At 39.3% G+C, this 15,599-nt stretch overlaps 1 protein-coding gene across 3 annotated transcripts in view; it reads right to left on the bottom strand.

The window, feature by feature from the left end:
* The window catches only part of LOC106056004 (transcription factor 12-like), a 113,916-nt gene that overhangs the window by 60,476 nt on the left and 37,841 nt on the right, over window positions 1-15,599 (bottom strand). For all 3 annotated transcript variants that reach the window (XM_013212542.2, XM_056016558.1, XM_056016559.1), the window contains exons 7-8: window positions 11,557-11,665; window positions 11,105-11,157 (exon numbers count right to left, since the gene is read on the bottom strand). In XM_013212542.2, the coding sequence (XP_013067996.2) occupies window positions 11,105-11,157; window positions 11,557-11,665 (162 nt within the window). The remainder of the gene's footprint in view (window positions 1-11,104; window positions 11,158-11,556; window positions 11,666-15,599) is intronic.

Raw genomic sequence — 15,599 nt, 5'->3', positions numbered from 1 at the left:
TAGCTTATTTCTATCAAAGACAAACCAAAGCATAACATTTATTCTGCTGCTCTGATTTGGACTTTCTACGGTGTGCTCGGCCTCCGATCCAACCCTGAGCGTATTGGAATGCGAACAATCGGTAATAGGAATGAATTTTTTTTTTTTTACATATGCTTGGATCTTTCCCAAACAGGAGAGTTTGTTCAGACATGCAGATGGAGGGCGGTTTCCATAGAGTTCCAAGAGACTTCTATTCAACTCTAAGGACAATTACATAGGAAAAAACTAGAACGTTGTGGGGGTACAACCCACTGCTGCATGATACTAATTTATGCAATACTTTCAATGGAATAAATAGTGATTTTTTCAGAGGGAGAATAATGACACTTAAACCACTCATCCCATTCTTAAGTCAATGATCACAAAGATATGCCGTATGACAAGGCCGACTGAAGTAGGTGAGTGTACGAAGGTCAACACATTGTACCACCAGGAAGATCAACATGCTTCCTTGTGGTCACACATGTTTCAGCAGATTTCTCTATCACAGCTCCCCCCACACACACCAAAGATGCAACAAGTGTCCCTCTGACAGCAGTTGCCCCCAATAACAAATTTCATGGAGTCCCTTCCCCCTTTTCCCCCTCCATATGAGACTGAACGTGAGCACGTTTGACCTACTTACAAAACCAATATGTTCAGATTGATTTTTGAGAGATCATTTCAGTGGGTGGGAGGTGTGGCGCTATGTTTAGCATTTATTTAACCAATAACTAAATAAATAAACAACAACAAAAAAATCAACAGATGGAAATTTAGCTTTGGCCATGACCCTCACAGGTAGTCGCATGAGATGAAGAAAAAAAATGACCCAGAAACCAATATGTCTCTCCAAAATGCAAGATGTTGGATGCGCCCCCCCCCCCCCAAAGCGCCTTCAATCTTTTCATAAAATAACGGCCTAGATATATACTACATAGTGATACTTTTTTTGTGTGTATTTGTGAACCATCTGGTACCTGTCATAGTGAGAACATCTTGTTAAAGACAAAAACCTGGCGATAACGGGAAAGGTGGGGGTGGGGGGGGGGGGAGTGCAGACATTCATAACTCACAAAAACACATGTGGCTCACCCCCCCCCCCCGGCCTTACCCCACATTCCACAAGTCACTGTTACAGACGGACCATGTGGTGTTATCAAGATCAAGGTCGACATTGATACGCTGGTCAAAGACCGTTCGATACTGGCTCTCGATAGAAGAATGAAAGCACACACCCAGGATCAGGACGGCGCCGTGCCGAGGCTCTGGACAAATGGAAACAATTACGTCACATGTGTGTGTGTTTTTTCCCCCTGTTATCAACCAGAAACGCTTGGAATAAACGTAGAACTAAACAGAGCGTCCACTATCTCTCTAATGTGATGATAGGTCAGAATTTTTCACCACATTACTTAAGTTACTATACATCTATAGTAACACCACTTATAATAAATGCCAAAAAAAAAAAATACTCCATCAGATTATTAAAAAAAAATCGTTCTTAAAAAAAAGGGGGATTTTAAAGATTTAAAAAAAAAGTTTAGCTTCGAATTCACCACGATAAAAAACCATGCAAGTCGCCAATAACCCGGCAAAAAAAAATGTATAAATTATTCAACAAAAACTACATTATGTACACCCCTACCTCAAATGTCCATGAAAGTAGAAAACAATTGGTAGTCGCACACCAATCAATAAATGTAACTTTGTATTAAGTTCGAATTTAAAACAATGAATTAAAGAACAATGTATGAAGAAAGTTGATTTAGGATGAGGTGATTCGAGTCAAGAGGACGGGTGGCAATACTTGCTGATCGCACCGATCGACACCAGCCCTTGCGACGCTTCTGAACAAAGGTATATCTCATGGTTAATGGTCCTACAACAAACGGGTGGTGTTACGTCAAGCACTGCACTTCAACGCTCTACCAATATATATATATATAGGACTGAAAGGTAGAAAGCTTGGTCACGTGGCCAGTGACGGTGCGACTTTCCGATGTCTCTAGAGCTGTATGACACTGACCAATTCAACCAGGCGAGACCTAGTTGTTGTGTGTTATAAGAGTGATGCCCCAGAACACTATCGCACGTAATGCGAGCCACAAACATTTTACCAGATCACCTTACCAGCCATCTTGACTGTGAGAGTCTGACACAACCGTTAACGAATGATTTTAGATGATTTCAACAGGCTATTATAAGAGATGGTTTTAATATCCAAGCGATGTTTTAACATATCTGGGAAATACGAGTTCCAAGATCTAATGTAAAATAAAAAGACAAAACTATTCCTTATTAGAGTTAACATTGTGTATCCATTTGAATGTTAAATTATTCCAACACTCACGCTAGAAATGTCGACCACAACCCCCCCCCCCTTTACCACATCCCCATGTTACCTCCATATTTTTTTTTTGTAGCAACAATACAATACGATCCTAGAGGGAGCCGCGAGCCCTTAGCTCATACATACCATTACCAGTGGTGTATTAAGTCCGATTGCCGGCGATGTGTGTGTGTATGTATGTATAAGCGGGACAGGGGGCGCCTACTCGGGCTAATACGGTATGAAGCAATCGATACTGCTTTAATTGAAAATGGGGGGGGGGGGGAAATGGGGACACACACACACACACACACCAACACACCCACACACGTAAAAGACTTAGCATCGATTTGTTCATGAATGCGGTTTAAGTAAATTACTACCGGGCCACGAGGAATATGCTCTCTGGGTTTGATAAATGCTAATACAATGAGTTGCTTGAGATAAGTTATAAAGATACCCCCCCCTTTTCTCAGCAGCAGCTTATAAATACGTGTGATGAGGGTGAGTAGAGGAGGAGCCTCTAAACGCTGTGCTAAGATATACAGTTCGGCGCACACAACCGTCTAGTTTTACGAGAACCTCTCTAAGAAGACGTGTGCTGGGTAGCTTCTAGGGCAGTGGTTCCCAAGCTTTGTTTTTTCTCTCGTAGACACCTAGACACGTTTTCCGGTATTTGGTAGACCCCCCCCCCCCCCCGCTAGCTAATGTTGCAATTCTGAACTTTTTTTCAGTGAACGTATTTCCAATCTTAATATTATCAGTGTGGCATCGTCTAGAATAATTTAGACACTTTCCAAGCGTCATTATATCAATCTTAGTTGCGTAAATAAGCAATAAGGGCAAATTCTTGTTCGGCAAAGACTGAAGCCAAATGTGAAATAATCAACACTGTCTAGATCTACAGGACGTTTTAGATTCGGCCATGTTAAATATTTGTTGTTCTTGGGAAAAGCTGGTTGAATAGGTTATAGGAAAAAAAAAAACAATTTTCATTCGAATAACAGTGAAACAAATTATATCAGGTTCAAAGGATATATAAAGTAGGTGTTCAAATGGTTATTTCATTAATGGATAATCAAAATGAAAGTCAAGACCTGCTTAAATGAGATCCACTAAAGTAGTTTCACGTTTAAATCTCATAGACTCCTTAATTCATTTTTTCACTTACCACGTGGATGTCGTCTCGACCCCCCCCCCCCCCTGGGAACTATGTAGACCACTTTGGGAATCACTGCCCTAACGGGTCAGTTAAATTTACTGAAGGTGGAAGAAGGAATATTAAAGTAAAGTACCCCTTTCAGATCTGGCGAGCTATAGGGCAGGTCTGTAAAGGTCATCTGTTTCTATGGTCCACGGTTAACTTTTTTTTTGTCTCGTAGATCCCTTGACACGTTTTCCGATATTTGGTAGACCCCCTGCTAGCTACTGTTGAATTTCTGAACTTTTTCAGTACTCGAAAGTATTTTTCAAATCATTATTTTATCGTGTGACATCGTGTGGCCAGCACAACGACCAAAAACGCTTTACTTTTCCCCAGCTAATGCCAGGTACCTATTTCAGGGCCCGTAAAAAAAAAACAAAAAAAAAACGAAATTCTAAATACCAGTCTTTACCGAGATTCGAACCTAAGATACTTTGGTTCCGATGCCAAGCACTTTACGAGCTAGCAACCACGTCCCCACGGAAGAAGGAAAAGGTGAAGGGAAAGAAAAAAAAAAAGAACAAGGAGTGTGTTTCTAAGTGAACTGTTAAAGCATATGTGCACATTGCACTCTAAGGGTAGATTCACACTGAACAGCTATATAAAGGTAACCGCATCTACGCTGAAACCTTTCTACCAAGCTACGTTCAAACTGGGCAATGTGTACTTTCGAGCTAGAACGTCTTCGGCAGCAAGCATAGTCAAAAGATTCTTAACTAGTGGACTAGGCAGTTATCGACACGAGCGCCCCTACATTGTAACAGAAAGTGTGATTCCAGATACCCAGCATTTCAATCGCTTTGAACTCTTTTTATTTTTTTAAAGTGAGTTGGGTGGAGTGAGGTGTTACAGGTTTCTATTGCAGCTAGTACATAACAGAGTTGAAGTATCAGACCATAGAGCTAAACAATTTAGTAGACGTCTGCCTCATACTACTTTCCACACATTTCACTGACTACTTGAATGCGTTGAAACAACAGAGTCATGCGGCTGACCAAAGACTGGAGGTAGATCTATTATTAGCCAAGAGTCACTCTCAAGCTTCAGAAATTTATGAGTGGTTAAGCGCTCGGTTTCTGTACCTGGGATCCTGGGTTCGAATCTAGGCGAAGACTGGGATTTTGAATTTCGGGATTTTTTTTTTTAAGGGCGCCCCTGAGTCCACCCAACTCTAATGAGTACCTGACTTAAGTTGGGGAAACTAAAGGCGGTTGATCGTTGTGCTGGCCACGTGACACCTTGCTCGTTAAGCGTTGGCAACAGAAACAGATGACCTTAACATCGTCTACCCTATAAATTGCATAATCTGAAAGTCGAATTTATTATTATTTTTTTTTAAATATTTACATAATTATTTTGTTCCTTTCCCTTCAGGTAATGGAATACATTATACAATTACTCATTTACAGCAATTTATTACAAATTTGTTAGTAGTCATTTATAAGTCAGCCCACTAATTTACAGTATACACGAGGGGTGATTGACAATATGGTGTCATAGTGATATTCCCCAAGCTGAACCAATAAAAAATCTATGTTACGTAAAAAAACTGTAACAATACTAGTAATAAGGTATTATTTACGGCACTATTTCTATACCAACTTCTTGACATAATACTTTCTATACCAACTTCTTGACATAATACTTAAGTACACTTCCACAAGCTTTAAAAGTCTTATGGTGTCGCTAGTACAACACATTTCTATTGAATACCTGGGCGCAGCACAGTGAAATAATCACAACGCACTCAGTTCAAATCCTACACAGTACGAATTCCAGATCCGTTCGTTTTGAACTAGGCCGTGAGCACACATCGATGGGACAGCACACTTAACCAGACTACAATGGACGCTTGAACCGCTCACTTCGGGCGCAGTGTTGAGCGTAGATCATCTCGGCAGTGTGAGTGGCTTAATGTGGATATGTGTGTGTGTGCGTGTGTATGTATGCGAACTGGATATATGTTTGTGTATGGTGGGACAGGGGGAGGGGACACAGGGGGAGGGGGCTTGTTGGTGCATTCATCATTGACATGGTGGGGTGGGCTGGTAACTGGAAAGTCACATACACAAGGAAAATATTGATTTGTAATAGCCGGGGGGGGGGGGGGGGGTCAGGATTGAGAGGGGGAGCAAAAGAGTTGGGGGGGGGAGGGGGGTATTGAGATTAAAGGCAACTTAAGCATCAAGTAACGTTGTCGTCTGATAGAGGTAGGAAGGGGACATAAGCACCGACATGCCTCAAAGCTTACTCATCATTACTTCCCTTTCTAACTTTCGCACAACTAACAAAAGCACTCACGAAAGAGAGCGAAAGAGAGAGAGAGAGAAGTCACGCAAATTTAAAGGTCGCCAGATCTTCTAAGGGGTCTCTATGATGACCTAAATGTCAGTGGCTCCTACCAAAAAAAACGAAAATGTCAGCACAGAGTGCAGGTACGGGGGAACAATTTCGAGGGCGCCCATAAAATCTGTTAAAACAAAGGGCATATCCTGGGTAGATACTACAAGGGATCCGCCACTTCATTCAAACCACCTTCACTTCACACCTCTGCCTTGCACGCATAGAAAAGGTCACACATCACATTCAAGGTCGCCATCAGTCGCCGCCGCTGCAGCCGCTAGTATAAATGTACATAACACTTCAACGACATAAACCTTCTGCATAAGTTTGCAAGAGCATACGAAATTCACTGAGACGCACACATACACGCGTTGTAAGAACCAGAGAGACAAGGAAAAAGGAACAACGATAATGACTGAGACGCACACATACACTCATTGCAAGAAACAGAGAGACAAGTGAAAAAGTAGCAACGATAATAGAAGCCTACTAAATCCGAAGTGTACTAACAGAAGAGTCTTTTGTTCTAAAAAAAAAAAAAAAACAAAACCTAAACCCCACTTCTTTTCTTTCCAAACATAAGGTTATTTATACCAAAACAATAGTAACTGTACAACTTTCCAATAGTTCTTTTGTCACGTTCCTCTACCGTCGAGTCTTGGTGGGAACATTTTCACGTGCAGTGTTAGATCTGGAAGGATCGGTGAACGGAAACGAAACAAAATGTGACAAAATGAACGAAAGTAGGCTACCGTGTTTCCCGGTCTTAGGCTACCGTGTTTCCCGGTCTTAGGCTACCGTGTTTCCCTGTCTCAGGCTACCGTCTTTCCCGGTCTTAGGCTACCGTGTTTCCCGGTCTTAGGCTACCGTGTTTCCCGGTCTAAGGCTACCGTGTTTCCCGGTCTTAGGCTACCGTGTTTCCAAGGTACACTTTATAGTTGGCAGGTCACAGTACTACACTTATGAAAACAAGCGCACTTAAAGAATCTACACGATAACGGAGTGAGTCCAGGTCTTCTATTCTGTTATTTAAACAAAGTTTGACGGGCTATCGTTAGACAACGACAAGGCGTGAGCACTGTAACTTTGACCCAACGAGGCAACGAGATTTCGACTCCAGGGACAAGGCAATTTTGTATAGATCTAAAAGGAACGATCGAATACAAGATCTTACTGTGACAAGAGACTAGCTATGTTATAAAATAAAAAATTCTGAAAGATACTGACAAGGTCTGTTATACAGTATAATGCTGACATGACAAAATAAAAAGCTTAACAATAAGCCCTAATAATGTAAAGTATTTGGATGACAACTATGACTATAGAATACAGATTTTAATATCAAACCAAACAGATGTAAAAGTGGCTTGAAGCGGATGACTGTTCTGATCAACTCAGTGGTTCTCAAATGTTTAAAAATCCATAACTACTTGCAAACAGTCAAACAGTCGTGTTTCAAACACATTGTAAGCGATGACACAAAGGAAATATACCTGGAGTCTTAACTCTTTCTCTCCTAACTGACGATACCAACGTTGATTTCACCAGAATATGGTAAACAATTACGGAGAGAAAGAGTTAAGTAAAATACATGCCATTAAGCGTATCTCTTACAGAAATCTTTACAGAGGTCGTCTAAACAATGACATGGTAACCCAAGAAATAACTTCTCAACAGGTTTAGGTCTGACTCTATGGTTAGGATTTTAATTCGTATTTGTTTGGGTCAATGGGTCAGCTCATTATGAAGAAATATTCTTAATTGCTGACCATTGATGATCATCATTGAACTTTTTCCCTAGTGCCTTTAGAGAATGGATCAACCAGGAAAACCAACGACATAGCTGAGTTTAAGACATTGATTAACATGCAGGACATAAGGTCTGTATTCTATAAGAAGTGAAAATCTGAATAAAATACAATTAGAACTGTCTTGTCACCACAACATATATTCATCATCAACATAAATTGTTTTACAAACGAGAAATGTTAGAATAAATCTGTATGTACAAGTCCTTGGCCTTGTGTAATAAAAATGCATATGTTCTAGCAAGACAAATTCAAGGACTAGGACAGCACCTACTTTCCTAAGTACAACAGTATGGAGAAGAAATAATGCAACTGTCAACCTTTCATTTCTCAAACAAAATACAACATCGACTTTCACGTCCATTGTAGGCTGACCAGACACAACATCTTTAAAAAAAATGGCAATACAGTCAAAGTGGACTGATAAATGTGTGAGAGAGAGAGAGAAGGGGGGGGGGAGCTTCCTTTGTTCTTTTCTTTACGTCCAGCGACTGACCGCCCAGTGACTAGCGCTGCACGTCCATAAATCAAACGTGTTACAGAAATCAGAGCTCGAGATTTAGCGTGTGTTTGTAAACATAAATATCGCTGATTTGGGTTAATGAGATATGCCACAAGATTTGTGTACCAAAAAAGAGAGAGAGAGAGAGAGAGAGAGAGAGAGAGAGAGAGAGAGAGGGAGAGAGAGAGAGAGAGAGAGGAGAGACAGACAGACAGACATACAGGCAGACAGACAGACAGACAGAAAAGGTTCGGAAGGGGTTATCAAAACAATACATTTATATAATGCATCAAAAAGCACCAAGACATTAAAAAAAAATCAATTAAGGTTAGAGAAATAAAAAAAAAAAATAGGGTGAATGTATTTGTTTGGCACAATGTGAACAAGAGGAAATAACAGTTGAAACAGCTAACAAACATAGATCTAGATCTAGTATTCCGCACACCATCCCTGGACGCAAGCTGTTACCTACAGTTATCATAAACTAAGCGCCCGACTGAGGGACAATGTTTGAGAGGGGGGGGGGGGGGGGAGAGCATTGTCCTGTGACGTGTGCGCTGACGAGGGAATGGTGGCCTACGAGAGAAAAAAAAAAAGGGGGGGGGTGTGAGCGACCGTGCCGACAGTTTCCATTTTTTTTTCTCCGTGCGCGACACCAAAGAGATGTGCGTGCGCGCGTGAATGTGTGCGTGTCGCGTGCTCACGTTTGCGTGAACTGGGTCCGCTTCAAACCCCTTTAGAATATCGTAATACTAATTTGGTAGTATACTATACACGCATCAGACTAATTCTAGGAGGGACAAACAAAAAACGGAACTTCAATACAAATCGAACATCTATTCGGGCCTCGCGGAACACAGTTTGGGAAGCACTAGTCTACGAGATGAACCATAGTCGTTCTTCTACTACCGAAGCAGACCTAACTATTTGTATTAGCAACTTGCAGTAACCTAGAACAATAAGTATGCACTCCTGCAAAATAACACAGTACTAGCAAGTGCTAAGCGAAATTTAATGACCGCTGTGTAACTAATTACTACATTGGGATATCCATTGCAAGAAAGACTACCCATTATGGAATGACTCAATATTGCTAAATAAAACCAACGAGGAGACTCATAGATATTAAAAAAAAAAAAAAGTTATGTGTGTGATCTGTGAACATTTCACATTAATGTTTTCATATTCTCTTTGGTTATGAATGTTTTAGAGGTGTCCATGTTTTTGTTTATTTTTTCTTCCGCATGTCAAGTAATGAAAGTAAAGAGACCTGCTTACTTTTCTAGTATGTGTTTTGAGAAATCCTGATTTAAGAGCAAAAAAAAAAAAAAAAAAAAAAGTAGCAAATGTTTTCTAATTAACATAAAACAACACAAGTACAGCAAAGAGGCAAAGAAGGTAGGATGGACATTGATCCGGCTGTGGGGAATTGCCCAGAAAAAAAAGAGTCCGATGTCGAAATATTGCTACGACCCTATGCTCCACTGGGAGTCAAAAGGATTAAATAAATAATCAAAAAAGCAGGATGGACATGGACCCACCTGAGAAAGTTGCCCTGAACAGCGTCCGATGGCGTAATACTGTTGCGACCCTATGCTCCACTGGGAGTCAAGAGGATTACGTCAAGGAAGTCAACCCAAGTATAACCAGGGCAACGAATGCATTTCTATACGATAAGTTTGAAGAGTCATTGAAAGTGTTCTCCAACATGCATGGGCGTGGTGAAGGTGCGTGACTAGTTTTGACAAATCCGTGCCGCTATTTTAACAATCAGAGAAAGAGTGAGACTCCAACGGAGAAGAGACACAAGATGTGCCGAAAAATACAGAGATAGAGGAAATGCGAACCATATTATACTCCATGTGTCGTCCGACTATATACTAACAGAGAAGGTGACCAAGACAGCTATGGACCGCGAGAAAACATGGGCCTCAGCTCTTGAAGAAAAGCGAGCCGCACGAAATATGTCCGGCTCCTCTACCACCAAAGCGAAAGCTACCTTAACCTGCGATATATATGGACGGGAGTGTCTCTCCAAAATAGGGCTGCACAGCCACACGAAAAAAGTGTTCGAGAAGAACCATAGTCGTTCTACGGCTGTGAAGGAGGCCTATGATGATAGCCACAGCTTCACTGCCTCATTAATACAAGTAAAAAGTTGTCCTTTATGATTTGTTACTAATCACAATATGAAGACTAAACACCACAACAATAACGTTATAATTCTACAAAAAGTTTATCCTTTGCATACGAGGGCGAATTATTCATGTTTTAGAAACATACAGTTGATCAGTTCACAATTAAATCTACATCTTCCCTGGGCTGGGTACAGGAGATCTAGTTCACCACAGCTGCAAACATTCATCCAAAGCAAGAGAAACTTGTTCAATTATGTATCATTATTCCGCCCCCCCCCCGGCCCCTTTATTCTTTGCGTGTTTGTATGAAGGGCCCATAGAGGAGTCAGACGTTAGGGCCTTTATGTTTGTAGTATGTTTATTTTTGTTTAGGTCTTTGTCTCAGCCAATGAAAGATGTATTCATCAAGAAGACTCGGACTACCAAGTACAAATACACGATTCCAAGCAATCAGTTGTTTTGTTGTTTGTTAAATATCCCCCCTCCTCTTTCTCCACTTTTTGAAACGAAAACAGTTCAAGTCTTAGAAAGACCACAGGCTTCCTAGAGACTCACAATAACTTGCTAATTAAGGAGAGCTCAAACTAGAAGTCATTAACACACATACACACACGACTAAAAGAAACACATACACAGAGACTACAAAAGACACACACGACTACGAGACACACACACGACACACACACACACGCGACTAAAAGACAACACACACACACGACTAACAAGACACACACACACACAGAAGATGGTACTCACTGAGTTGGGTTTCCGTCTTTTCGAATCTGTAAATTTCTCACTCGACCTTCCACCTGGAGAAACAACAACAACACATACACACGTGCAACGTCAAAGTGAAACAAGAAAACAACTAGTTTCCCCACCGGATACGCCCGCTATTACTATAGTTATATTACTCAATGGTTAACTAAAAAAAAAAACATTAAAATAATACTAAATACAAATGATAAATGTAAAAGTATAATTATATAAAAAGTAATAAGATGAATCAACATTGTTCTGTCAAGATTGATGTGAACAATGGCTGCCCCCTATCTTTCAAACCCTGACATGATTTTGACATCAATTAAAGCTAGGTGATCACAGAACAGCTGATGGCTTACTTCAGCTACTGTGCTAATACGATTATTGTGCGCAACTATTCAAACATATTTTTTTTAAATTAAAGCAAAAAAAAAAAAAGTACTCACCTCTGGTTGAATCTTCGATTGGACGTTTACTATAAGAAAAATATGCTGGACATGTAGGTTTACCACCTACCATAGCGTCTGGAGACATGGGGGTGCCACCTATTAAACCCTGGGGGAAAAAAAACAGAGATAGTGGTTTAGATTTAATCAAGTCTAGCGTGACAGAATCGTATTTCAAATACAGACAACTATTATGGGTTAGGTTTTAGCGCAATAGTTAAATAAAAGTAAAACTTTTTTTTTCTTAAGTTACCAAGACAGTTTGTGTGGAAACATAAACTCAAAATCGGCCTCCGAAGTGGTTCACCCAGACATGTAAAAAAGGCAGCTTTCAAAATTTTCAGAAAGAATATCAGAAACTATGAACTACAAACTATCAACAACCACAACTCCTTCGATACCAAAAAAAAAAAAAGAAGAGACGTGCTCGTGACGAAAGTGTTGCCGATACTGCTATATTGTTAGTTCGACTTGATATTACTTTTACATCGTTGATATTCATAGTTGTTCCATGAGTAATAATAGTTCAATGTTAACCTGGCCTAACTGATGTTATTGAAGGATTATCTAAGGGCCCATTTCTCATTCAAAGCCTCAACAAAGAAACTTCCCTCTAGTTATATTTGAATGTATATCTCCGGTGTATTGCACTGCGCAATACACTGCGTGTGTATAATATGAAACATTGCTTATTAATTTTTATTTTACATAATATTCGACTTGTATGCATACTAAATAGGTTTGTTCTCTTTTAAAATAAAAAGTAAACATTTTGTTTAAAATGTAAGTATACAGAATGACAGAAATTACTTAATTTAGTAATATAACAACAAAAAAAAGTTTGCATAAATGTGTTAAAATATGCACACACAAAAAACCATCTACTCTACTGAATAGTCTCATGTGTTGTTGTTTTTTTTTACTATTGTTAATGTGAATAATTGTAAAAAAAAATGGTGTATTTTTATGCTTGCATAGTTGATTTTAAAAATTAAAAAAAAAAAACTTTTCGCTTTCAGAAAAGAAAAAAAGGATTTAAGAAAAATAATTTGCTTGTTTTTTGTTTGTAAGTTTGTTCAAGTTCAGTTTTAATACTAAAAAAAAAAAATACGGTTTAGTTTGACTGGCTGTCTTGAGCTAGAACCTAAGACCGTGTAACCACACCAGTGAACGGTGGCAAACGTACGTTAGGCAAATGTTTTGTCTAAATGTGAGGTCTGCAACAAACCCGCTCTCATCCTTACAGTCAAGGTCATCTGCGACGAGCGCATCAGACGAAACATTAACTAAAAGTGCAACAATTAAACACACTAATGTCGTCTGCAGAGATTTGGAGAAAAAAAAAAAGTCGCAAAGTTTTTTTGTTTTTTTTAAAGGGGGGGGGGGGTGCTAACTTGACAATTAAATAGCAGACGCAATCATTTAAAAGAATTTGAAGGGAAAGGGGGAGGTACGACGAGTTTCCTTTGGTGGAAAGAAGAGGAGGTCAGCTCCAAGTCATCACCTCATCCACTCCCATCATCAATCATACATGAGCAGCGGCTCCAAAAGGAATGAGCGAAGCCCTTCCAACGGGGAGTCTACTTCTTTAATCAACTCTCCAGGGGACATCAAGACTTCCCCTGTAATGGGCTTTTGAGTGATTACGGGCCACCAAAAATTACAAGTGAGACAAGCCACGGCACTAATTATTAACAACTACTTTCACAAAACGCCTTTTTTTTTCCTCCTGGTTCAACTATTGGCATCTATTTCCAGAATAATTGTTTCTTGATCTTCGGCTACTGACAACCAGTTAATCAACATAAGAGCTATTGAGATTAAAAAGAATGTATATAGAACAATCAAGAATTTAAAATAATTTTCGCTTTTTCAACAAAAATTGGTTATTGAAAATGTGAACTTCTTGAGAAAACAAGGGAGACAAAAACCTTGTGGTAAAATGAGCAGAAAACTCTTCACACTGTAACGTTTCTGAAAGATGTTATAATACAATCTTATGTGGATAGTTGAAGGTGTTCGTCCTACTTTTAGTACTCAGGCACTTTGTTTCCGAAACCGAGGGGGGAGGGGGGGGGGGGTCTTGAGTTCAAACCCCGGTATAGACTAAGAGTTGTAATTGGAGGTTCGACTCGAGGTGAGTTGTATCAGCCGAGCGCCAGAAACCTTGACATCCATGAGGGACAGAAGATGTTAAAAAAAAAAAAAAAAAAAAAAACCAACTCATCTTTTTCCATGGCCGACGATTCATAAAGTAGCCAGAACAACGACCATCTTTGACTTCCCAGCGTATGCCAGATACATTCGCGTTATGTGGACTAAGAGCGTCCTAAAACCCCAGTCTTCGTGAATCATATGTGACAGAACCCATTGGTAATAGAAATAGATGTGCAGGACATGGGACACACTGTTGAGCTCAATGGTTCGTTAAAAAAAAAATCTTCATTTCTTTCGGGACTTTCAGAGACAAACAAATGATGAACGTAGTACTGCCGTTGGGGTAGTAAACGGCCATGACATTTAGCCTCGAGAACTAATTCCAACACCAGGCTGTTTACATCAGTCTATGACCTCTGAACTCCCCCCAACAGATTGGCCTACAATGCAACAGTTTCCTTGTTGTGTCTACTTCCTAGGATTCAATAAGGCATAACAGCCTCGGTTTTATTTCTATGATGTGTTTTGACAATCACAATGTTTTTTTTTATTCTTCTAATGTTAACTCCACAAAGATCTAGTGACACTTTTACATTAGTTGCACATTTGTTTTGTTCATAAAATCATTATATTGATTATACTCTACTCCTTTCACGGAGATGCTTACATGTCTAAATGGACATATGTATTCCAAGACCTGGAAATGTGTATTTTGAGGGGCACGTGTGTATTGTCCTAAATATAAAGAAATATACTCAGGAAAGACTAAAATCATTCAAGCATGTAAGTCATAACATACATGAAATGCAGCGATAAAAAAAAATAACACCAGGATTCAAACCCGGACTCTCCTGTTTGGAAGCCAAGCTATCTACCATTTAACCACTACCATTTAACCACCGCTCGCCTTGTAGAGCAAACTTTTTTATATCTGGCACGATATTAGTATGCTACATCTTAATAGTTTCTATACTTTGTTACAACATAAGAAAATCCTGCTTCACACAAATAGGTCACAGTAAAGTTTCGCTATATGGCTGTTTTAAACCCAACTACGGACATCATACAAACTCAACAGTAGTGCAAAAACAGCCGAAACAAAATAATGTATATATTTTAAACACCAACACATTTTCTGAATACTTTTCCAAACCTACAGACCTAAGATATATGATGGAGCTCCTCTGGTATACACAGCTCATTAGGTCTCTCAAGACTTTAAAACTCCTCACTCACTGAGATCCACTGGGAAATTAAATCATTTCCCAATGACGTGGACTTCCTTGGGATGAAGAAAACTGCCACTTAACTACAGAACAATCATTCCTCACTGTGACAATAGTGCCGTGTAGAACAATGACTTATGAAATGACATATAAAAAATAGAGAACTTTTTAACAGAACAATGTCTGCTTGTGAAAACAACTTAACAAATAGAGAACTTTCTAACAAAACAATGTCTGTTTGTGAAAACAAGCAAATACAGAACTTTCTAACAGAACAATGTCTGCTTGAGAAAACAACTTAACAAATAAAGAACTTTCTAACAGGACAATGTCTGCTTGAGAAAACAACTTAACAAATAAAGAACTTTCTAACAGGACAATGTCTGCTTGTGAAAACAACTAAAGAAATAGAGAACTTTCTGACAGGACAATGTCTGCTTGTTAAAACAATTAACAAGTGTTTGCTCATATAGAGAGTTTCAATCAAATTGAAATTCAAATGTGAAAGATTGAAAATATAAGAATAAAACAAACCTTCAATAAACACTGTCTATGGGACATTTCCTACAGAATATAAAAAAATTAGGCTTTATTTGATAAATGAATTTAGAAAATCAATTATTTCCTTCACGGCTCTGTCAGGACTTTTCTCCATATTAA

The sequence above is a fragment of the Biomphalaria glabrata genome, chromosome 18 (genome assembly GCF_947242115.1).
Source record: "Biomphalaria glabrata chromosome 18, xgBioGlab47.1, whole genome shotgun sequence".
In the NCBI taxonomy this organism is placed as follows: Eukaryota; Metazoa; Mollusca; class Gastropoda; family Planorbidae; genus Biomphalaria; species Biomphalaria glabrata.
The sequence above is the reverse complement of the archived record's forward strand: the minus strand, read 5'-3'. Positions and strand labels throughout refer to the sequence as shown.